General features: G+C 39.6%; 1 protein-coding gene across 3 annotated transcripts; it reads left to right on the top strand.

The window, feature by feature from the left end:
- Positions 1-3,591: 3,591 nt before the first annotated feature.
- On the top strand, positions 3,592-11,355 carry tor4ab (torsin family 4, member Ab). Of its 3 annotated transcripts, none has more exons than XM_084113609.1 (4): positions 3,592-3,761; positions 3,852-3,888; positions 9,493-9,843; positions 10,122-11,355. In XM_084113609.1, the coding sequence occupies exons 3-4, from the start codon at positions 9,529-9,531 to the stop codon at positions 10,935-10,937; spliced, it is 1,131 nt and encodes a 376-aa protein (XP_083969735.1). In that variant the 5' UTR covers positions 3,592-3,761; positions 3,852-3,888; positions 9,493-9,528; the 3' UTR covers positions 10,938-11,355. The 3 variants fall into 3 exon arrangements, with proteins under 3 accessions (XP_083969735.1, XP_083969737.1, XP_083969736.1); XM_084113610.1 differs by having other exon boundaries at positions 3,624-3,761; positions 3,852-3,926; XM_084113611.1 differs by lacking the exon at positions 3,852-3,888 and having other exon boundaries at positions 3,604-3,761.
- The last annotated feature ends 13,360 nt before the right edge of the window (positions 11,356-24,715 follow it).

Here is a 24,715-nt window from a genome sequence, read left to right as displayed (position 1 = left end):
CCAAATACTACAAATTGTCTTCAATAACAAATGTACATTATTAGACAAATAAAACTTAGCTATAATTTGTACAAAATACTATTGTGTACTATAATGTATTTTGAAAGAATAATTTCAATGCATTGTTACAATGATCATTTCCAGCACACAGTTCAAATATACCTAAAATATATTTTTAATAAAGGGCAAATAAATACACTTTAAAAAAAATAAGCTGAATTTTCACTTCAAGTATATTTTTCTAAAATATATTTTTCTAAAATATACTAAAGTCCAATTATTTTAAAATGTGTTAAAAGTTGTATTGTGAAAATAGGTAAAAGCATGATGCTAATTTTAATATATTGAAAGAGAGTACAATTTTTGTTAGTATATTTATTGAAAAGGGAATATATTTCAGATACAAAGTATACTTTTTTTCACTAGGGTCCCTCAGGTGAAATATCGAGGTTAAATTTGTGGTCTGTTTCTGTCTGGATGCTTTGACTTGGAATAATTACTGTTCATTATTTATTTTGTTAGGAAAGTTGCTCCTCCAGCAAACCTAATTGAATAATTAGTGAATCAGACCTCAAATAATCTCAAATAATACCGCTTTCTGTTCCACCCACAGATCAGTTATGTAAATGTTATGTAGATAATTTGTGAACAATGTAGAAACATGCCAGATGGGTCATTCCTCAAGCATGGTGGCATCTCATTTATTTATTTATCTGTCCATCCATCCATTTAAAATTGAAGCTCATCTCATGGATAAATAGCGCAATATTCTTCTATTGCGTCATCAATGTCGACGGCTCGAGCGAAAATGGAAGAAAGACAGGCTTCAAATTTCCTTCGAGATGCTGACTGTTTCACTAAATAATTTCCAAAAAAACAGCCAGAGCAGCTAAAAATAAATTCTTATCTGACATCATTGAAAAAAATTCTTATTTTTCTACTATCGACTCTGTCCTGTCTGACCCCTTACCTGTCACCCCCCATTTGAGAATCGAGTGCAATATGACATACCCATAATAAAATGGTTGTTGCTAATGAGTCCTTCTGACTATACACAAAACCAAGGTATCATTTAAAAGCTGACACTTGACAGTTTACTCTTAACTACTCAGAAATACTCTAGCAATTACTAATAGAGAGATAAATAAGCTCAAAAACAATGAACAATCTGAGATCTGGGATCACCAGTGATCCCTGCTAGGCAAGGGGTTTTTAAACCCTTCTGTTAAGTCCTTTTCTATGATCTCTCCTACTGAGTGTGAAAACTTCCTTAATTTCTTCTCTGATAAATTAACATTACTCGAGCACGTTTTTACCTCAAGAGAGCATGTTCCCGATCCTACTTTCTCCTGCTCGCAGTGGAGCCAACTTTGATCTGATCTCTTTATACAGCTGCAACACTATCTGCACATTAATTCAATTTCGGATATTTTTCAGTCTGGTTTTAAACCCCTTCACAGCACTGAGTCTGCTCTTTTAAAAGTTCTTAATGACATTTTAATAACGACAGATGCTGGCGATACCATGTGCTATTAGACTTGAGTTCAGCTTTTGACTTTGTAGATCATAAGATTCTCCTATCTCGGCTAGAACGTTCGATCGGTATCTCAGGTATGGTACTGAAATGGTTCCAGTCTTTCCTATCAAACAGAAGATTTTCTGTTAGATTAGGTACTCATCTATCTTCTGCGACTCACCTCAATTGTGGGGTACCCCAGGGATCGATTCTGGCACCCCTACTATTCTCATTGTACATGCTCCCTTTGGGATCAATTATGAGTAGATTTGGTGTGTCGTACCATTGTTATGCGGACGACACCCAACTCTACATACCTATAAAACATATTGAAAACACTACGAGACTACAAGAACTCAAGCTGTGGCTCACTAACGACTTCATTTTGCTTAATGACGATAAAACCCAAATTATCCAATTTGGTCCAAATGAGCTCTCTGACAGAAATTGTACCGATCTTGGCACCCTCACACCACACCTCACTTCCGAAGTTAAAAACTTCAGATTTTATAGCCTTAAACTGAACAAACAAATGAATGCCACAGTTAGAGCCAGCTTTTACCACTTACGCCGGTTAGCCAAAGTCAAGCCATTTTTAAACAGGAATAGCTTTGAAACAATTATTCACGCTTTTATTTCAACACGACTTGACTATTGCAACTCATTATATGTCAGGTTACCTCTCTCTTCCATCACTCGTCTTCAGATGGTCCAAAACGCGGCTGCCCGTCTGCTCACTGGCAGCCGAAAATGAGATCACATCACCCCAATCCTAATTGATTTTAAAATGTTATTATTTGTTTATAAATCTCTTAGCAACCAGGCCCCCAAATACCTTTCTGACTTAATTATCACTCATAATCCATCCAGATCATTCAGATCAAGAGATCAATATCTCTTGGCTGTTCCACAATCTCGCTTAAAACGCAGAGGTGATCGAGCTTTTGAATTCATTTGAATTTTTAAATTCATATAAAATTATGCTGAAGATTAGGATTAGAAAATGGTTATTTACTATTGGCTAGCATGCTTTTTTTCAGTGGTGTTACACTGAATTAAATATAATGGAAACCAGTAGCAATACTGTATCTCCAGGTTTAACCCTATAAAGCCTACTGTATCATATTTGATACACAAATTTGTAAGGCCTCTAAATTATCAACATGATCAAAACTTTGCTGTTAAACATGTCTACTACAGGCCTTCTGTCGTATGATTGGTAGTTTATACTTTTTATCAAGTAAAAGGCCTTTTAGTATAATTGAGAATAACTTTTATATTGAAACAACTTAGGTTTACATCATCTATACATAATTTTTTCTTTTTTTTAAATCATGTTAAACGTGAGTATCAAATCCATCAGGGTTTTGAGGAATGTTTATTTGTTCATCACTCAATCATCATTGCATTATATGTTTTAATCATAAAACTAAGCATTTAAATATCATCTTACTGAGACTTTATTTAGAGATACAGTGACAACTGGTGTCCATATGCATTTTATGTAAGTTTCCACCATAATGTACTAAAGATCTCATTGATTTACATTACAAGCTATGAGAATTTCATCATAGGTTTTGTTCATATAAATATACGCAACTGCACCATTACATATTTTTGTGTGTATATTACATATTTTTGAGTTTTTTTTCCCCTCCTCAAATATGAGCTCCATATTCTCACTATATGAGCCATAAAAGCCTGATGTATCAAATATAATGTACTCAACATTTTATCTAAAGGTTTCTGACTATTATTTCATATGGCAGGCTTTACATTTTGATTAACATAATGTCATAAATGGCATAGCATCAATGACTGCAAACTAACTTTTAAGAATAACGTTCCTTATATAATAAGTGGAATTGAAAAAATAAGTCTTATTTTGGGGGCCTGCGGTCAGAGAGCGGTTATCCATTTTAATTAATTTTGCTCTTTTAAATAGGAAAAGTTGGCCAGTGCAATTGTACAATCACACTGATATAGGCTATTGTATGTGGTTTATGGGACAAGGAAAGGAAAATGTAAAGAGAGATGTGAAGTAACAGTGGGACGAGAGGGTGGAGCTCAAACACAGAGATGGTGTGATGGAAATAGGAGTGAGCAGGTAGTCGAAAGGTGTGCATGTGTGTTTCGAACATCGTCTACTTCATATCAATCATCATCGTCAAAATCGTCATCTTTGAGGACAAGAACCAACGCTCAAGGAGAAGGAAGCAGGCAGACGTCTCATGCAGCTTTGAAGGTCTGTTATCTGTTTTCTACGATTTTTATTTATTTTTGGTTTAACCTTGTCTGTCGATCATAGACTATTATGTTTTTCTCTTTATCACAGTGGTATCGTTGCAGGTGATATCACTCATCCATGAAAGGTAAAGGCCCCTACTGTGTTTCATATCCATAAAATCAGGCAAGTTTAGGCATCTGACCCTGCTTTTGACAAACAAAGAGAACCATAACATGTTTTTGTAATCTCCTCCATTTCTAGATCATTTTCTGTCTCCATATTAATTTTTTACATTAGTGCTTCTGTGCAACATAACCATTTGCATGGTGAAGTTTGCATAACTGCCCTCACACAGCTGTGTGCAAACAAACACCATTCTCCAGCCATACCTTGAAAGATGGAAATATACAGTTATGTTTTTATATATGCATCTATAATGGCTTCAGAGTATTTGAACTCTCAAGTCGCACTTAAAGGGTTAGTTCACCCAAAAGTGAAAATTCTGTCATCATTTACTCACCCTCATGTTGTACCAAACCTGTATGAGTTTCTTTCTTCTGTTGAACACAAAAGAAGATATTTTGGAGAATGTTGGTATTCAAACAGTTGACGGTGGCATTGACTTCCATAGTAGGGAAAAAATACTATGGAAGTCAATGGCTATCGTCAACTGTTTGATTACCAACATCAAAATATCTTCTTTTGTGTTCAACAGAAGAAAGAAACAGATACAGGTTTGGAACAACATGAGTAAATGATGACAGGATTTTCATTTTTGGGAGAACTATCCCTTTAAATGTCTGAATGCCATTGCATTAGATAACAACATATCAGGTGGCATTTATATTTATGGCAGACATCCCAGGTGAATAGGGTAAAACAAAATATACAGCATACTTCCTCATTGATTTCATTAAGAATTGCACACACAAAAAAAAGTGTATGAAGTATACAAATGAGGCAGTGTCTAATCAAATATGCTCTAATTTGCATACATTTCCAGAAAAGAAATCTAAACCTTGAATGAAGCCAGGTTAAAAAAAAAAAATGTTTCATTGTGCCAACTTCCTTGAGTCAAAGGCTTTTGCAGAAGTGTAGATTTAGATGTGCCATGCTTGTAGATGATTTTTGTCTTATTTTATCGGTTTGTTTGCGTATGAGTTTCTGCTTCTGTAAGACAATAATTTACTTTTGGGGTTTAATAAAGTAGTATCATGTTGTATTGTATTGTAGAAGGGATTACTGATATCTCTTTTTATCACTCCATATATCAGAAAACCCTGTCAACAACCAGAAAAAAAAAATATCACCATGTTTTTAGGAATAAACTGTTGTGTAAAACCAGGCAAATGATATACATTTATGAACAAACCCTTCGGTTAAAACCTTCAGAATATAGATAGGAGTAAATCTGTCATTATGCCTTTTTTTGGATATTACCTTTCATGTAGTGTGTAATATAGCTGTTTGTGAATGTAAAAGGTCTGCAAAGTTTGAAAGATCAAAGTTTACAATAAAATAAAGGCCCGATTTCACAGATTAAGCCAGGATTAGGTTCAATTAGGACATTTAGCTTTTATAAACGTGCCTTAGAAAAAAACATTACTGTGTGAATCTTGAGACAAAACAATGGCACTGACATAATTTAATATATGTCAGTGCAAGTTGCTTTCAGTTAAAACAGCTCAAACATGCATTTTAATCTGGGACCCAAACTGGGGGAAAGTTATTGTCTCCTAAAAGAAAGAATGGATTCTGAACAGCCTAAAACAAGTCATCAGTAATCCCAGTCTTACTTCCTGCACAAATCTATGTAGGTTTTTAACAAATTTGCATAATTCCAGCCTATGGTCTTCATTGGCTGCCCGCGAACATCGTCTACTTTGACCCGCCCTCAATCACTGTAGATGTAGCTGAGGCCTGGAAGAGTTTGGTTCTTGTTGTCGACATATTGAGAAAATGCTGTTTTCTGCGCTACGAAAGCTAATCCACTTTGCTTCACTTCCAAAGGACGAGGACTTGCGCTCGAATTGATCTGGTAAAACCGACGCCATCTTTACTGTTCGTTTCACTGTGTATCAAGGGCTGATGAAGCTCCGGACCTGAAATTCAGATATGCTAATGAGCGATTCGTTTCCGACACACGTTGTAAGCAATGTTTTTGCCTGTATGGATAGCACATGCGTAGATCTAGACACTTATCGCAATGACATTCAATGACCCAGAAATCTCAATTTCATTAGCACCTTTTACGGTTTTAAGTAAGCGTTCTAATACATTTTGAGACCATTATTTAACACACAGTTACACACATATACAATGGCATATTGTTATACAGACAGAACCAAAAGCTCTGTCTCTAATTTCAATGCTAGTGTGTTATACATCAACTTCCTGTTTGTGCGTTTTTTGTAAAACAGAACGGCAGTGTGAGTGTAGACAGTTATGCAAAATCGTAAAAGTCATCTCACACACATCCCTCTCTCTTTCTCTGCCCGGACATGTGGAGCTTAGGATGATGAGCCCAGGATAATACATATGAGAGCACTATGACTAAAACTTTAGAGAGAAATGGATGTGGACTTCCCCTGAATGCATGTGTCTTGAGTAAATAGAAATGATAGATTATTTCATTTTCTGAAGAAAATGTGATTACATTTTCTTTTTATTACAAAATGTGAGTGGTGTTGCTCATGCAAAAGATTTCACCATAACATTATGGGCCCTATTTTAACGATCTGAAACGCAAGTGTCAAAGCGCAAAGCGCAAGTAACTTTGTGGGCGGGTCTTGGCGCTGTTGCTATTTTCCCAGCGGGATAAATGACTCTTGCGCCAGGCGCAAATCTAAAATGGGTTGGTCTGAAGTAGCTTCATTATTCATAGGTGTGGTTTGGGCGTATCGTGAAATAAACCAATCAGAGCGACATCTCACATTCCCTTTAAGAGCAGGCGCGCTTTGTTCTAAAGCGGATTCCTATTATAACGGCGGATTTGCCAGACGCGCGCCAGGAGCGGTTCACAGCCAAGGAGAGCAACGCTCTCGTCAGGGACGTTGGGGATGGAGAAACCCACCCAAATTAACTTCGGTTAAAAAGGCGTATGATAATTTGGGTAAATGTGTAAGCTAGATGTATGCTTTTATAATAAATTGTCTATCTATCTATCTATCTATCTATCTATCTATCTATCTATCTATCTATCTATCTATCGTAATAATATATGATTTGCAAAAATGAAAACTGCTGCTTCTGTGTAGATGAGAGAATCAAAGTGTATGCGCGTTGTGCACACGCTACATTGATTATGGCCAAGCATGCGCCCTTAAAATAGCTTATGAATAACATGCGCAACGCGCCACTGACTTTAAACTATTTTTTCCTGGTTAGTGGCGCAATTGTTTTCTAAACCTGCAAAATAGCATGAAGGAACGTTTGCGCCGGAACACGCCTCCTTTTTTGCGCTGAACCGCCCAGGGAGCGCAAGTTCATTCCCTAGTTTAGCGACGTGCTTTTGTGGAGCGAAAAGCGCGCTTTGCGCGGGTGCAAAATAGGAATGATACATGCGTCAGTGTACAAAGTCAATTGCGCTGGGTGCAAGATAGGGCCCTCTGTGTTGTAGGTGATTTCCAGTGCTTTGATGTGCAATTGCCAAGAGGTTCTGAGTAGATTTAGGCCGTTGCTATGCAGAAAAAGAACAAATGCCGATCACAGAGAGTAGGAACCTGAGAAGGATGGCACCCGCTCCTTACCTAGTGTGATAACAAGCATTTTTTTTTATTTCATTACAATTCTTCAGTACATCAGTACTTTTAAGTACCTTCAGGGCATGCTGCCGATGACATTTACCGAATTTTGTAACGATGCGCCAATGCGTTTATAAAATCTAGCATTTTACAACAAAATTTAAAATGGCCATTGTCTAAAATGGCCGATATAGGAAAATTGGGGCTGCGTTCCAGTCCAAAATTGTCATGCCCTTCACTTGCTAACTTCCCTCCGTCTCGTTCACTCGGATGTATGTCATTGCGAGTGCCCACTACTGGCGGAAACTGCAATGGGCTGAATTGGAACGTCCTAAGCCCTTGATCACTTGGAATCAGCTATGGTGTTGATTTATTATTTACATTTGTTTTCCCTTTAAGAATTAGTTTAATGCAGCATCCAAATGTATATATGGTGTTTGGGTTGTTTTCAATAAAAAAAAATAGAATTAATATATCATAGAGTTGTTTGTTGTGGTGGTGATTAGATGAGATCTGTGGTGACGCACAATCGTACTGCATTGTGGGACATATAGGTCAAAAATCGAGGGAGCGAGGGTCTGTCCATATAAACTTCCCTCGTCCACTTCACGAAGTGGAACGCACTTCAAAATGGTTGCGGGGATTCCCCCGAGGGGAAGTGCTTAGGGAAGTTCGCAAGTGCATGTCTAAAAGTGGACTGGAACGCAGCATGGGAATCAAATCTTAAGAGACCAGATTCATATCTCCTGACCACTAGATGGCACTACGCCAAAACTGTGCAGGTACAATCAGGTCATAGTTATAGATAGATTCAGTATATACACATAGATGCCTCAGTAGCGGCTGTTTATACGTAAGCTGTCCGCCATATTGGAACGGTCAAAGCCGGTCCGTGAACATTCATAATTAGACGCATGTATGAATATCTATAGCTATATGAAATAGACTTCAGCAGATGATTTTGCTAAACTAACACAATACAACAAGACGAAGGTGTCAGCTAACACGACAATAAAAAGTTACCATAGTCCATGGAAAAACGTGTAATATTGAGTTAATAGATACAAAAACACAAACCAACACATTCTCAGCAGTTTTAAATTCCGCAATTTATTCATTCTAATAAATGTAATCTTACCACACTTTATCTCTGTGACTGATTTAAAGGGGACAGAATGCTAGATCTCCCGACCTCTAACTGACAAAAATAACCATCATTTTTAGTCTTCCTGTCAAATATGTTCATGTTGGGCGGTTCTTTGCCTCCATGTCGTGCATTAAAATCGTTTAATGCACAGCTAGCTGTGGATTATCCCTTACTTATAGCCTGTATCAGAAATGTGCTTTTAAAATGAACATAATTTAATATCAGAACTTTCTGATATACTTTGAAAAGCCTCGAATTGTGAAATCCATTTTTGAGCTGCTATTTAAACTTTTAAAAAAGCAGTTACTGTAGGTTAACACACACACACACATCTCCATTGCTGCCAACTCCAGCCTCTTATTTAGCCTCTCAATCTTAATTACTTCTAATTATCATGCGTTTGCCAAGATACAGCTAAATTTAAGACTGTTCAAAACCAGTCACGCTAACTACCTCGACCTGTAGCAGAACTGCATGAACTTGTGGCTATAAGAAACATGGTCTCTGTGATTCTGCCAAGTAAGTCATGTTCCTGCTTCAACATATTTTATTGATCTTGAAACAACACTCCTGTCTGAAAATGTAGTCCTATCCCTACCCCTAAACCTAAACCTACCCATAAGTTATCCCTAAAATCAGAGGGAAATGATAAGTGAATAACACTAACTCAGCACCTAACCCTGGTTGTAAGCCTAAACATGGCATAAACTGTAAACGTGTCCCTCAAATCTGATTGGTTGATTGGAATGTTGTTCCAGGATCAACAAAGTAGGCACTGTAAGATTTGGATTAAAGCATTTACCAAGTGAATTTATACAATTATTAAACTATAACATGGTCTTATGTTTGTTTCTCTCAGTATTCCAGACTGGTGGTGGACTGTGAAGGGGTTTCCATGGATGTTCAAGTGGAAAAGGCGAGAGGAGATGAGGAGAAGGAAGGTGGGCAATGCGCGTCTATGATCTCCCCACAGCTGAAAGCCATGATGCGAATCAAGAAAAAGTACCTCAAGAGATCTAATTCAGTCAGGTCAACTAACTCAGTTGTCTCTGATGCGAGTTTGCATCCTAAGAGCCCCCAAACCAGAAAGTCCAAGCGAAGGAAGTCCCGCGTGATGTTCCCTAATGACACTCTGATGTTCAAGCCAAAGAAAGAGCGCAGCCGAGCTAAACCTTTCCTAGTGCTCTTTAGCGTGATCGTCTTCGTCCAGGTAATTCTTCCTGTTCTTTTCCTTGGGTGCCATTTCTTTTGTGCCAGAATTGAAAAACCACTAAATTGAAAAACACACACTCATTGGATTTGGCACAGGTTTTACACTAGACGCAGCCCAGCACTGAGAGTGCTGAGAGTACTAATACTCTAATGATGTAGATGCAAAGTTACTCACAGTCAGTAGAATTTCTAAAGTGGATCGTCAAAATAAAGTATAACCAAAGCTTTATTAAAGATGCCTTCCAATTCTTTAAAAATTAGTTCCTGTTCTCCCAGGTCTACAACGCCATTGAGAATCTGGACGACCATGTTGTGAAGTACGATCTTGAGGGTTTGGAGAGGACGTTGCACAGGGAGGTGTTTGGCCAGTCAGAGGCGCTAGAGGAGCTAATGGACCATCTGAACGATTACCTGTCCACTTATGCCCACCAGCAGCCCCTCGTCCTGTCTTTGCACGGGGCGTCTGGCGTCGGGAAGAGCCACCTGGGTCGCCTACTGGTACGGCACTTCCGCTCCGTGGTGGAAGACAAGCTAGTGGTGCATTATTTATCCAAACACCACTGCCCCCAGCAGGAAGCAGCGCAGAACTGCGCCTCCGCAATGGCTCGCCGTATAACTGAGGTAGTGACTCGAGCCGAGGAAGAGGAGCAGATTCCCTTCTTCATTCTGGATGAGGTAGAACTAATGCCACCTCTGCTGCTGGACATCTTGCAGACGTTTCTTCAGTCAGATCAGACGAATGAGTTTCTCAACGTGGTTTACGTTTTCCTCAGCAGTCTGGGGCAAAGAGAGATCTCAGCTCACGTTCTTCAAAACGCCTCCACCGCCGGAGCCCATAAACCACTCCGACAGGCCTTGTCTCTTGTCCATCCTCTATGGACGGAGTCAGTAGTCGAGCTTATACCTCTTTCCCTGCTGGAGCGGGAACACATCATACAATGCTTTCTAGAGGAAATGACCCTGGAAGGGTTTTACCCCGAACTCAGTCATGTAGATAGGCTGGCGGATGAACTGGCCTATCACAGAGCGGCTGGAAGACAGTATGCAAAAACTGGATGCAAACAAGTAGTGGGAAAAGTTAACCTGCTTTGAGAGATCTGAGTTCTGTTTGAAAACTGATTTTCAGTTACGCAAATACAGCTCCTATCTAAAGAAAGACCGGATTCTCAAGAACAACTTGCCAAACTTACATTTCAAATACACTACCATTCAAAAGTTTAAGGACAATAAAGAAATTAATATTTTTTTATTCAGCAAGGATGCATTAAAAAAAGTGACAGTAAAGATATGTATAATGTTACAAAAGACTTCTATATCAAATTAATGCTGTTCTTTTGGACTTTCTTTTCTTCAATGAATTTGGGGAGGGGAAGCTGTAGTGACAAATACAACTTTTTTTTAATTCAAATGATGTGTCTCTGTGAAGTATTTCTCCAAAAAAAAGTAACAGAAATATGTAATTAATTTTTCTGGCTGCTTGGTTGAATAAAAGTATCTTAAAAGAATGTTCAATAATATATTTGTGTCAGAATGTTGATTGCCATGGAAAATAATTTTGATGACCCTCAAGATCATATGAACAGAGAAATGATTAACAACATGGTTTGTTTTTCTTGTGAAAACCTTAAATTGAGATGACGTTGAGATTACAACAAAATTAAATGGGTGGTGTAATGCCCTTTTCACAAGATGTAAAATAAATCTCTGATGTCCCCAGAGTGTGTATGTGAAGTTTTAGCTCAAAATACCCCACAAATATTTTTATATAGCATGTTAAAATTGTCACTTTTTGAGGGTGAGCAAAAATGCACCGTTTTTGTGTGTGTTCCTTTAAATGCAAATGAGCTGCTGCTCCCAACACAGAGGGCGGGGCTTCAACAGCTTGTGTCCTTTTACCTCACACAGACATGCACTGAAAATTTCAAAAACTTTTAGCCTTTTATGTTCAAACCGGATTCAGACAATGATGGAGAGATTCAAGAAGAAGTGACAACATGTAGAATGCAACAGGACATTTCTGAATGGTTAGTTGATGAATTTATGTAGCTTATGTGTAGTTCTCTTCTAGACATTGATTAGCATATTCTGTCTTGATAATCTATAAATCGCGTTCCCGGGGGCGAGGTTTATGTAAATTTTAGGGTTAGTGATGTCACTAATCCGGGAGGAATGTCGTGTAGTCCCTACCAGCCGTTTGTTGTAGTCCTTAAAAAGTGATTTCTTTACAAGCAAATATCTCCCTTTGCTTTGAACTTTGAGCATTGTAACTTTGCAGATGTTGTTTATGCTCAAACAGCAACATTACACACTAACTAAAGTTAGAAAAGTGAAATCATAATCAACCACCCCTTTAAGAAAAAAAATCATAATGCATGGCCTTTGGGGCTTTCGTATAAATCCTTGTGAGGTGGCACTACTTTTCTAGGCGGTTGAACTTCTGGTCACATGTTACTGATGTAATTCCTGTGGGTGCAGTTTGTTCAATGTAAACAATGCTTTACGGATAATTACGTCACATCGCTTTCAGGTAAACTTGTGCATATTTTTTTGCTAAAAGTTTAGCAATTTAGCAGCTGTAGCATTACGTCGGCAAGTTGAAAGATTGGATATAACTTCACATAGAACAGGTAAGTGTTTCTATCACACTATGTCTTATGTTAAGTCTTAGGACAACAGGACAACAAACATACTGTCTGTATGCTTCGCTAAAAACCTTAAGGGAGGAGTGTTTTACCTCATATATACTTCATAGGCTAAATATATTTATCTCTTTGTGTTTGAATATATATATATATATATACATAAATGCTATAAATGCATTGATTGCCTCTGTTAATTGTCTTGTGGTCAAAATCGTGATATATGTGTTTGATGGTTTGCACTGCTGTTTTCACTTGATTGATGTTTGGGTTTGTTTCCTTTGCTGTGATTGGCAGGTTGATCTTGATTTCACCCTTGTGTGTTTAGTGTGAGACAGAAGCCTGGTTACCACCACAAATAATTTTGAATCCCAATTACACACCCCATACCTGCCTACAGCCTTCTGTCTGAGAATGCTGAACATAACAAATTTCACTTTTAATCACATCAAGACACGGCCGAAAAGTGTCACGCGATCACCACACATGCACACACTTTCCATGTGAAATATCTTTCATTTAGAGAAAATGCCATGAAATATGAGTACCATTGACTGTAGTAGCAAAGGATTTGCGATATATTAAAAGTTTATATTTACATATTCACGCTGCAAAACAAGATTATTTTGCTGACCCCACTGACAGTTGTTTTTTCTTGCTTTAAGCAAAAACTCACTTCATTTTGATACATTTTATGTAGAAAACAAGACCTAATTGTGCTTCTCAAGTACACGTATCTTGATTTAAAATGTTTAGATATTTGCTCTAGAAAAGGAAGAGGAAGAACGTCATCTTTTCCACTTCAAATGATATTGCATTTTAATGCAATCATGGCTTGTTCCATATTTCACACTGTTCATATCCTGTTTTTAAGCCTGTTTTTTAGACATAGTTCACTATGTATACCTTTGGCATCGCAATTCAGGGTTAGACTTAACCCAGGGTTAAAATCTGTGCAAAACTAACATGAGGTTTTTTTTAAAGTGCTATAGCAGTTTTAAACACATCTACAGTTCGTAGCATGATTCTGTCAGTTCAGTCTGTGTGACTCAATAAATTGGTTCTTAACTCTTCAAACGATTCATTTGTGCCAAGTTTGTTTTTTATGTATTAAAATGTTTTGTTATAAATATTTAGTTAAATGCATTGAAAAATCTGATAAAAAATATTCAATATTTTATTAATGTTTTCAACAGTATTAAAAAATACCTTGATAATTATTATCTTTATTTTTACTGTACGTTAGTTTTTACATTAACCATTTTGAATCTGCTTGACTGTTTGGTTGAAATTATGGTTCCCCTTTTAAGCAATTTTAATGCTCTGATTCTGCTCCAATTACTTTGACATTTTTTCACTCCACACTTTCTTTTTGAAAATAACGCACATGCCATGGGGAAGTTTGATAATATCAGTTGAGACATGCATAACCTTGACAGCTTAATTTACAGCCAGTTTAATTATGTGCTTTGAACTTTCTGGTAATCAGTGTAATTCAAAATAGTTACAAGGGTGGAAAAGGGCACTGGAGGTGCTGGAGGATTCAAATTTACATGTCTCACACAAACTAACAATTCAGTAATGTGGTACAGCAGCACCACAAACAATTTAGAGCAGTTAGAGTATGCAAAAATACTCTATTATTTTTGTCCTTTGTGTCAAGCATGGAGGTTTTATTTTGTGTCTGATCTCAGTGTTGCTTCCAGCTGTTGTGAACAAAGAGTTAATTTCCGAAGGAAGGTGGAGACCAAGGTCAGTGCATTCCTCCGTTTTGTGGTTCAGCTCAACGCCAGACTAACTTTGCATAGCTGCCAGCAGTTTTACTGCAACAGGATCTTTCAACGCACCAGAACTTTCCACTGCTCCTCTACGGTGGCCTTTATATGCATTATACAACAGATTTGCACATTTACTGCTTTATTAAATTGATTTGAAATACAAAGTTGTTTAAAATTGTAGATTGCATCACTGGAAACAGGAAAACGGAGTGAAGCAACCCAGATAAGAACTGACAAAACTTCCTATTAAACCAGGAACCGAAAACACACTCCTCTGAAAAAAACACACACAAAAAAAACATGAAATAGGACTCCTGATTTTTGAAGCCAGAGTTTCACTCAGAGTGACATAAATCACAGGCTTTCTAACATAAATTTGACCTCCGGTGTAGAAATTCAATCACTTTCCTGGCATACACTTAGAATGAACTCTATCATTTTACTAAGGCTAGCGTCACTATTATAATTGGTTATACGTGGGGTTAGTCACTAACCGTTAGTGATTTCAACAAAGTTTTCATTTTGTAACTCATCCTGCACTGTTTGAGTGTACTAACACTTAAAGAGGGTCCCAAGCCATATTTAGCAACCTGAATATCACATAGAGATGCAGGGATGGGCTCTTTTAAGTTGGGCCATGAAGTATCTACCAAGAACCGCTTCGCAACACACAAAAAAAACACTAAGAACACCTTAGCAACTGTGAAGCAATGTCTTGACAACCACAAACAACCCCACAGCAGTGGGTTTTTCCCTGGGCTACACCACTTACTTGTTCAAAGAATATGTAAACATCTAGTATGTTTTGTGATTGATCATCTTGAACCAAGCTCATTCTGTTTATATACAGCAGGCTGTTTATAAGACCATGTAGCATAACCAGCTTCTTGACACGGCAGCAGGTACTGCACTTTGAGCTTAAGAAGTACATTCGTACATTCTGAATATGTGTTTTAAATATATATATAATACATACATACATATATATATACACGGCCTGGTGGCCAGTCATCACTGATTTTACATTCCATCAGTAAGAGTAGAGTGTGAAGGTTAACATCAGAGCAATAGCACAGCTGTACACAACATAATGGGAGATATATCAGTTCAGAAAAGGACAAATTGTTGGTGCTCGTCTCGCTGGCTCATCTGTGACCAGGACAGTGTAAGACTTGAGAAATTAGAAAATGCCGGACAGTCTGGTTAAGGAGCGACCAGACCCTGAGAAGACAGGATCTTGCTGGAAATTACCATTTGAACTCACCATTTGAGACAAAAGTCTCACCTCTGAGTCATCCTAATCTACATTTCATTCCCTCATCCCTCACCCCCTCTCTTTCATACTCAGATCACCTGAATTCACCCAAGAAAATATATAGTTTAATGTGAATGATTATCTTATGACTATATATACATATTTAGTATCATTTGAAATGTCTCAGTGCAACTGGTACAAATGTCTCATTTCCAAATAAGTAAAACAAAAGGTAATCAGGTTTTTAATAGTTTTAGAGATAACTGGCACACAAAGGAAGGTGGTCTCCTGGCAAATGGTCTCATACCCCCAAAAGGTATAACCTCTGAATGCAAATTTACATTGTTAGCACATGTTTCCATGTGAAAGAGTTTCTGTCTATATAATGGGCCTTTTTGTAACTCAAGTTGGCCCATGATGCTAAGAGTGACTCTTACTTAAGAGTAAACTCTTAGCATCATGTATCTTAATGTTGGGTTTGCATCTCTTCTCTTTATTCCAGAGCATTTGATGTTTTGTATCGATTATCTTTGAATTGATTATGAAATTGGCATGATACATTTACCTGATATAATAAATTGTTACATTTGATTATTCTAACTGACTTTGACATTATTTTCATTAAAGAGTTAAAAAGAATAGTCAAACATTCGCTCACATTTAATGATGCACAGATATCATTAAAAACTTTTCATTTATGGAGTCTGTTACGGACTCAGAGGATATGTTGTTTTTGTTGTCTTGTTGTGTTTCCTGTTTTGCTGTTTTTCTCTCTCCGCTATCACCTCTCAGGGCGGTGCTGCTGGCTGTCCATCATCATTACGACGTAGGATACATTTGAATGGGCGTCCTTACTATAAAAGAGTGACGTAGACCGGAAGCGGGGGAGAGAGAAGCTTTGCTTGGTTTTCGTTTTGGGTTCATGCGTGGCGTGCCTTGTTTTCTTTTGTTTGTTACTCACTGTTTATATTTTTGGATTAACCGTTTATTTTTTCCGCAGTATTGTTATTTTTGGTTTACGTTGGACTTGAGTCCCTACGTTTCTTTTTGTATATTGCTTTGTAACCGGCCAGGGAGTAGTGAATAGGAAAGCATGTCACGTGACTTCCATTCATGCTACACCTAGGGGAAATCCGTGTTAGTACATCAGGTAAGGAGCGGGTGCTATATTGTATGTTTTTGTTTTATGTAGTGTAGATTAAGTAGGGCGTGCTGAGCGCCGTTGATTTTGTTTTGTTTTGTTTTATTTTCTTGTGGTAGTAGTTTAGTGGGGACGGGGAAAGTAGTTATTGTGGGTTTTGTTTTGTTTATTTCTTTAATTTAGCCCCGCTCAAGTTCCTACTCCCTGGGTACGGTATTTGTCTCTCTCTCATTTGTGCACGTGGGTGCTATGAATAAATACGTATTTTCATGATTTGAACCTTATTTTTTTGTCTTTGTGTCCTGTTGCTCCAGCACCGTAGAAACATTATCCGGCCGACTAATCCGGGAATTAAATTATTTTATGTTGTGTTCCCTTATCATGCCCTGGGCCATTTCAGGGACGTAACATAAATGTGGGGGCTCGTCCGTTCCTTAAAGCCTGGACGTTGTTGAGGTGCTGGTTCAAGTTGTTGAGTTGTACTTTAGGGAAGGATTTAGTACATTTGTCGAGTGCATTAGAGAATGAGTTAGGGATTGTGTGCATGTTTTCTTGTGGAATTAGTTACGGGCCTATGGTTCGTTTGTAAGTTTCATTATGACATCGTACGCACAAAATTTCATTGAGAACCCTTCGTTTGAGGTATTTGAGAGATGTCGGAAAGATGAATTGATTGCTATAGCTGACCACTTCCGAATTTCTGTTAGGCAACAATTGTTAAAAAGGGAGATTAAAGATTTTTTATTGCATCGATTAGTGGAAATGGATGTTTTAGTTTTATCGGAGACGGAGGGAGAAGCAGTTCAAATCGCCGATGATGCGCAAAGTGCAAAGGCTGGGGAGGAAGTTGTGAAACTCGCTGGGACGGAGACCGAGGTCGAAGCCCGAGCAGGTTTGCCACCCTTTGAGCCGTTTTCCCCGGCCACGCCGGGATCAATAGGGGAGTCGAAACTGAAAGTTCGTCTCGCCCGACTCCGTATGGAAGCGGAGGAGAGAGCGCAAGTACGCCAGGGCGAAATTGATCTGCGGCTCAAAATCCGTAGGTTGGAAATAGAAGCTGAGAAAGAAGTGAACTTGCGCCGGTTAGAGATGGAGGGGAGGCAGCTCGCACCTGTCACTGCTGGTCCGGTCACTTCTAACTTGGTGAGTAAAGATAGTCCATTTCGAGCTTCTACAGGCTCGGCTGCATTCGATGTAAGTAAAAATCTTCCCTTGGTGCCTTTGTTCAGAGAGTCGGAGGTGGATAGCTATTTTGGAGCTTTCGAACGGATAGCGGTCTCGTTAGGATGGCCTAAAGATGTATGGGCATTATTGTTGCAGTGCCGGCTGTCAGGAAAGGCTTTGGAAGTTTTTTCTGCACTTTCGTTAGCAGATAGTTTACAGTATGAGACCGTTAAGACAGCTATCCTTCGTTCGTTTGAATTGGTACCAGAGGCTTACCGGCAAAAATTTAGAAACCACAGGAAAGGTGTGCATCAAACATTTGTTGAATTCGCTCGCGAGAAAGGGGTGTTATTCGATAAATGGTGTGTATCAAGTAAGGTAACAGATTTTTCCTCTCTCCGAGAATTGATGTTACTTGAGGATTTTAAGAAAGGCTTGCCGGAACGCATTGTTCTGTATTTGAATGAGCAAAAAGTCGCTGATCTTGCCACGGCAGCTGTGCGCGCTGATGAGTTTGCGCTCACACATAAGAATGTGTTTTTTAGTGCGCGCACAGAGAGAAACACGACTGTTGTTGCTCAGCCTCAGTTATTTCAGGGGAAACCTGCTAATGAACAGGCGAGGATGGCGAATGAACAATCGAAAGAGAGACGTGAGTGCTATTATTGTCATAAAGCCGGTCACGTGATTGCAGATTGCTTAGTGCTGAAACGCAAACAGCAGAGTTCGCCACAGCAGAAGCCTGTTGCTTTTGTGAACACCGCGGTTTCTGAAGGTCTGACAGAAGGGTTACCTGATGGTATATACAAACCTTTCTTACTGAAAGGATTTGTATCATTTAGTGGTAAGCTTGAGGAGCAGGTGGAAATACAGATTTTGCGTGATACCGGAGCTGCTTACTCATTTATATGTGCTGATGCGCTGCCCTTTTCTGATCAGTCACATTTGGGATCTAGCATTTTAGTTCAGGGATTTTGTATGGAAGTGGTGAAGGTGCCTTTACATCGTATACATGTGAAGTCTGATTTGGTCACTGGATTTGTCAATGTGGGGGTGCGTTCTGCGCTTCCAGTTCCAGGGGTGTCATTTATCTTAGGAAACGACCTGGCTGGAGGGAGAGTTTTGCCTGCACTGGAAGTAGTTGATAAGCCTATGTTGACTCCGGAATCAGACGAGTTAGCCCAGACGTACCCTGAGCTGTTTTCCGCATGCGTCCTCACTCGTGCGCAGGTTAAGAAAAAAGGTGATGAGGTTGTATTGAATGATACCTTTTTGTGTGTAGCTGATGAGTCTGGTGAAGTTACTGCTCCGAATGATCTTGTTAGTAAAGACTCAGAAGTTGCTAAGGTCAATGTTCTTTTGCCCTTGTCAGTTACGCGTGAGGAAGTTGTGGAGGCTCAGAAGACGGATGAAACTTTGTCTAAGTGTTTCATTGCAGCAAGAGAAGGTAAAGATAAAGGTGCTTCATATATTATAGATGATGGTCTGCTAGTGCGTAAATGGCAGCCGACCACCTCTGCGAGTGACGAGGGTGCGTCAGTATACCAGGTGGTGATTCCCTCTGTCTACCGCCCTCACGTACTTTCCCTGGCTCATGATCACGTTTTATCCGGACATTTGGGGGTTACTAAGACATATGGCCGTATTTTGCGACACTTTTTCTGGCCTGGACTTAAGAAGGATGTAGTAAATTTTTGTCGCACATGTCACACTTGCCAATATATGGGAAAACCGAATCAAGTTATTCCCCCGGCTCCGCTTGTGCCCATCCCCGCCTTGGGTGAGCCGTTTGAGAGTGTAATTGTGGATTGTGTGGGTCCGCTCCCTAAAACAAAATCGGGTAACCAATTCGTTCTCACTATTATGTGTTCTGCTACTCGTTATCCAGAGGCCATACCTTTACGTACGATCACTGCGAAGGCTGTAATTAAGTCCCTTATTAAATTTTTTTCTACTTTTGGATTGCCGAGATTCGTCCAAACTGACCAGGGCACGAATTTCCTTTCGAACTTGTTTAAGCAAGTATTGAGTTCGCTCAATATAAAACATCGTGTGTCAAGTCCATATCATCCTGAAAGCCAGGGAGCCCTGGAGAGATTCCACCAAACTCTGAAATCAATGCTGAAGAAGTATTGTGTGGAGACGGGTAACGAATGGGACGAGGGAATTCCCTTTGTTTTATTCGCTATTCGGGAAACTGTGCAGGAGTCATTACGGTTTAGCCCAGCTGATCTAGTCTTCGGACATTCTGTTAGAGGACCGTTAAAAGTGCTTAAGGAACAAATGCTAGGCATCGGTTGTGATTTGAGTCCAAAGGTTAATGTGCTGGATTATGTCTGTAGACTCCGTGAACGGGTGCAGAGCGCCTGTGACTTGGCTAAAGATTTTTTATCTCAGGCTCAGAGTAATATGAAGAAACGATTTGATAAGAAAACAGTTCTTCGTTCATTTTCCGTTGGAGACCGAGTATTAGTGTTGTTGCCTATACCCGGGTCTGCATTGTCAGCACGCTTTGCAGGACCGTATGAGATCGTGGGTAAAAAGAGTGAAACCGACTATGTGATTAGAACGCCTGACAGGAAGCGACAACAAAGAGTCTGTCATGTTAACATGCTGAAAACGTATCATTCCAGAGATGACGTGTGGGTAAAATCTCCTACGGAGGAGATTGCAGGGCCCGCTATCTCTCCGGTGGCTGTGAATTGTCACGTAGGAGCGTCATCTGCTGGTGTATTGATCGATGAGGATGGTTTGACGTTACGCAGCGACCCATTGTCGTGTGCGCGCTTGTCAAACTCCGAGGTATTGAGTGATCTTTCAAACTTTCTTGTCGGGTTGACTGAGTCACAAAAACAGGACGTGATTGCACTTATTCGTGGTTTTCCTGCAATTTGTGGTGACGTTCCTACACAAACTCGGGTGCTGTACCATGACATTAACGTAAAGGATGCGCAACCTATTAAGCAGCGTCCATACAGAGTAAATGCTACTAAAAGATCCTTAATGAGAGAAGAAGTTGATTACTTAGTAAGAGAAGGTTTTGCTGGACCTAGTAGTAGCCCGTGGAGCTCACCATGTCTACTTGTGCCGAAGTCTGAGGGAAACTACCGATTTTGCACGGATTATCGTAAGATCAATGCTGTCACAGTGCCAGACTGTTTCCCTTTGCCTCGCATGGAGGATTGCATTGACAATTTAGGCTCAGCCCAGTTCGTTAGTAAATTAGATCTGCTGAAGGGATATTGGCAGGTGCCCTTAACCCCTCGCGCTTCAGAGATCTCTGCCTTCGTTACACCTGACTCATTCATGCAATACCGGGTTATGGCATTCGGATTACGCAATGCACCGGCCACCTTCCAAAGACTAGTAAATACTGTATTCGCTGGAGTTTCGAACTGCAATGCTTATTTAGACGATGTGGTGGTGTATTCAACGAGCTGGTCTGAACATCTATCCTTGTTGGGAACAGTATTTCAACGCCTTGAAGCAGCTTCGTTAACATTGAATCTGGCCAAATGCGAAATTGGCAAAGCTACGGTCACCTATTTGGGGAAGCGGGTAGGCCAGGGTCAAGTTCGACCAGTGGAAGCTAAAATTGCAGCCATCCTTGAGTTCCCAGCGCCGTTAACCAGGCGTGAATTGCGGCGTTTTATTGGGATGGCAGGATATTACAGAAATTTCTGTAGAAATTTCTCCACCGTGGCTCGTCCTTTAACGGATCTGCTTAGTCCCTCAAAATCTTTTGACTGGTCTTCAGAAAGTCAGCAAGCGTTTGAGAATATTAAGGCACTATTATGTAGTACTCCGGTGTTATCTGCGCCCAATTTCGCGGTGCCGTTTAAGCTTGAAGTTGACGCGAGTGCGTCTGGTACGGGTGCAGTGCTTCTCCAGGAGAATGCAGACGGAGTTGACCATCCAATTTGCTACTTTTCCAAGAAATTTAATAAGCACCAAGTCAACTACTCAACCATTGAAAAGGAGGCATTAGCCTTGCTATTGGCACTCCAGAATTTTGAAGTTTACGTGGGATCTACGGCATGTCCAGTGATCGTTTACACTGACCATAATCCCCTAACCTTTTTGTGCCGAATGTATAACCAGAACCAGAGGTTAATGAGGTGGGCTTTGATTGTCCAAAATTATAACATCGAAATTCGGCATAAACGAGGCTCTGAGAACGTAGTAGCCGATGCGCTTTCCAGGGTTTGAGTATAAGTCAATGTGTTTATTGTGAATGGTTTGTGTTTTTTTTTTCTTTCCTCTCTCTCTTTCTCCCCCCCCCCCCTCTTGTGGAAATTGTGACAAACATGTTGTATGTTTGTTCTTTTTAGGGTGGGGATGTTACGGACTCAGAGGATATGTTGTTTTTGTTGTCTTGTTGTGTTTCCTGTTTTGCTGTTTTTCTCTCTCCGCTATCACCTCTCAGGGCGGTGCTGCTGGCTGTCCATCATCATTACGACGTAGGATACATTTGAATGGGCGTCCTTACTATAAAAGAGTGACGTAGACCGGAAGCGGGGGAGAGAGAAGCTTTGCTTGGTTTTCGTTTTGGGTTCATGCGTGGCGTGCCTTGTTTTCTTTTGTTTGTTACTCACTGTTTATATTTTTGGATTAACCGTTTATTTTTTCCGCAGTATTGTTATTTTTGGTTTACGTTGGACTTGAGTCCCTACGTTTCTTTTTGTATATTGCTTTGTAACCGGCCAGGGAGTAGTGAATAGGAAAGCATGTCACGTGACTTCCATTCATGCTACACCTAGGGGAAATCCGTGTTAGTACATCAGGTAAGGAGCGGGTGCTATATTGTATGTTTTTGTTTTATGTAGTGTAGATTAAGTAGGGCGTGCTGAGCGCCGTTGATTTTGTTTTGTTTTGTTTTATTTTCTTGTGGTAGTAGTTTAGTGGGGACGGGGAAAGTAGTTATTGTGGGTTTTGTTTTGTTTATTTCTTTAATTTAGCCCCGCTCAAGTTCCTACTCCCTGGGTACGGTATTTGTCTCTCTCTCATTTGTGCACGTGGGTGCTATGAATAAATACGTATTTTCATGATTTGAACCTTATTTTTTTGTCTTTGTGTCCTGTTGCTCCAGCACCGTAGAAACATTATCCGGCCGACTAATCCGGGAATTAAATTATTTTATGTTGTGTTCCCTTATCATGCCCTGGGCCATTTCAGGGACGTAACAGAGTCAGATGAAATAACGAGAGAATACATATTCAAATGTATTGCATTTAATCAAAAAATACTTTGCCTCGAGAAAAGACAGTAACACGTGGAGACCTTCCGCGCTGGTCGGATGCCGGACTTTGAGCCGATCGAGCGCAAGTTTACAACAGCAAGTCTTTGTGGTGTATCGAGAGCTCTGGTATCCAGGGTAATGTCGGCATATCTCCACATAGGACGAACCGCATCCAACAGGAGTAACTGTCGACGCATGAGGAAGCTGTACTGTCTGAAAGGGATGTCCAGGTACTAACCCGGATTGTATCAAAAAAAACACAGCTGCTCAACTCCACAGAGTCCATATTCATGGTCAGGATGCTATAGCCAAACCTTTGGTTTCATTGGTGCCAATAAATCTTGGGCTATCAACAATATTAAACATGTATTGTTCTCTGAGTCCACGTTCACTTTTCACTTTACCACATCCGTGGAAGTTACGGTCTGGAGAATCCCCAAAGAGTCTGAACTCCCGGACTGTTGATGCCCAGAGTGAAACACGACGGTGGATCAGTGATGTTTGAGCTGTAATATCATGACATTCCCGACTGTGCTTGATGGACTACCGAACCATTCTGAAGGACCATGTGCACCTAATGTTTAAAACATTGTACCCTGAAGGTGGTGCCATGTATCAGCATGATAATGTACCAATACACACAGCAACACTTGTGACAGAATGGTTTGATGAAGTTGAACATCTCCCAAGGCCTGCACAGTCACCAGATCTAAAGATTTTTGAGCCACTTTGGGGTATTTTGGAGGAGAAAGTCAGAAAACGTTTTCCTCCACCAGCATCACATAGTGACCTGACCTCTGGCCACTGTGAAGGACTTGTATCTCTCATAGACGAATTGAACATCTTGTGTACCCTTAATTTCATTCTGTTAGACCAAGATCATTAAATTAGTGCACAAAAATGAATCAGGTGTGAAAGTGACATGTGAAGGCCAAGTACGGGAACCCATTTCATAACTGTAGACTGTTTAATATCGATTTTGAGGTTGGGTAGTTTGGTATATCCATCTCTAAGGGGCTTAAGAGTTTGTACATGACCTATGTGTAAGTTCATTTGAGAGTGATGCGGCTGCTGCTATATAAACACGCCTCCACAAACAGCCGGTCAAGAAGTGGAAATCATTCACAACTACGACATCATCTAAAAGCTAGCATGACCCCATTACTCACCCAGAAATTACATCTTGGTAAACACTAATGGCACATTTTGGATGGTTTTGTATGTGTGGGAGTGATAATTGTAAGGACAGTTGTAAAGTTCAATGAGTCTATTATCAGTGACTCTACCACACAATGTGATCTGCAAGCTTTTGTGTAGGAGTCTGTGATTTATTTATTTTTCTAATTGACCGTTCGCAAAGACTTTAGTTAGCAGAGAGGACACTGACAAAAAAGTCTCAACGTTCAAATTTGGTAATTTTTTAAATAAATTGAAACAATAAATACCGTTTTGTGGCTCTTTAACGTGTCGTGACAGATCACTGTAGAGTATCACTTAAAGGGGTGGTATAATGCCCTTTTCACAAGATGTAAAATAAGTCTCTGATGTCCCCAGAGTGTGTATGTGAAGTTTTAGCTCAAAATACCCCACAGATATTTTTATATAGCATGTTAAAATTGTCGATCTAAAGTTAGAAAAGTGAAATCATAATCAA

The sequence above is a fragment of the Abramis brama genome (assembly GCF_963993115.1).
Source record: "Abramis brama genome assembly, chromosome: 5".
Lineage (NCBI taxonomy): Eukaryota > Metazoa > Chordata > Actinopteri > Cypriniformes > Leuciscidae > Abramis > Abramis brama.
The sequence above is the reverse complement of the archived record's forward strand: the minus strand, read 5'-3'. Positions and strand labels throughout refer to the sequence as shown.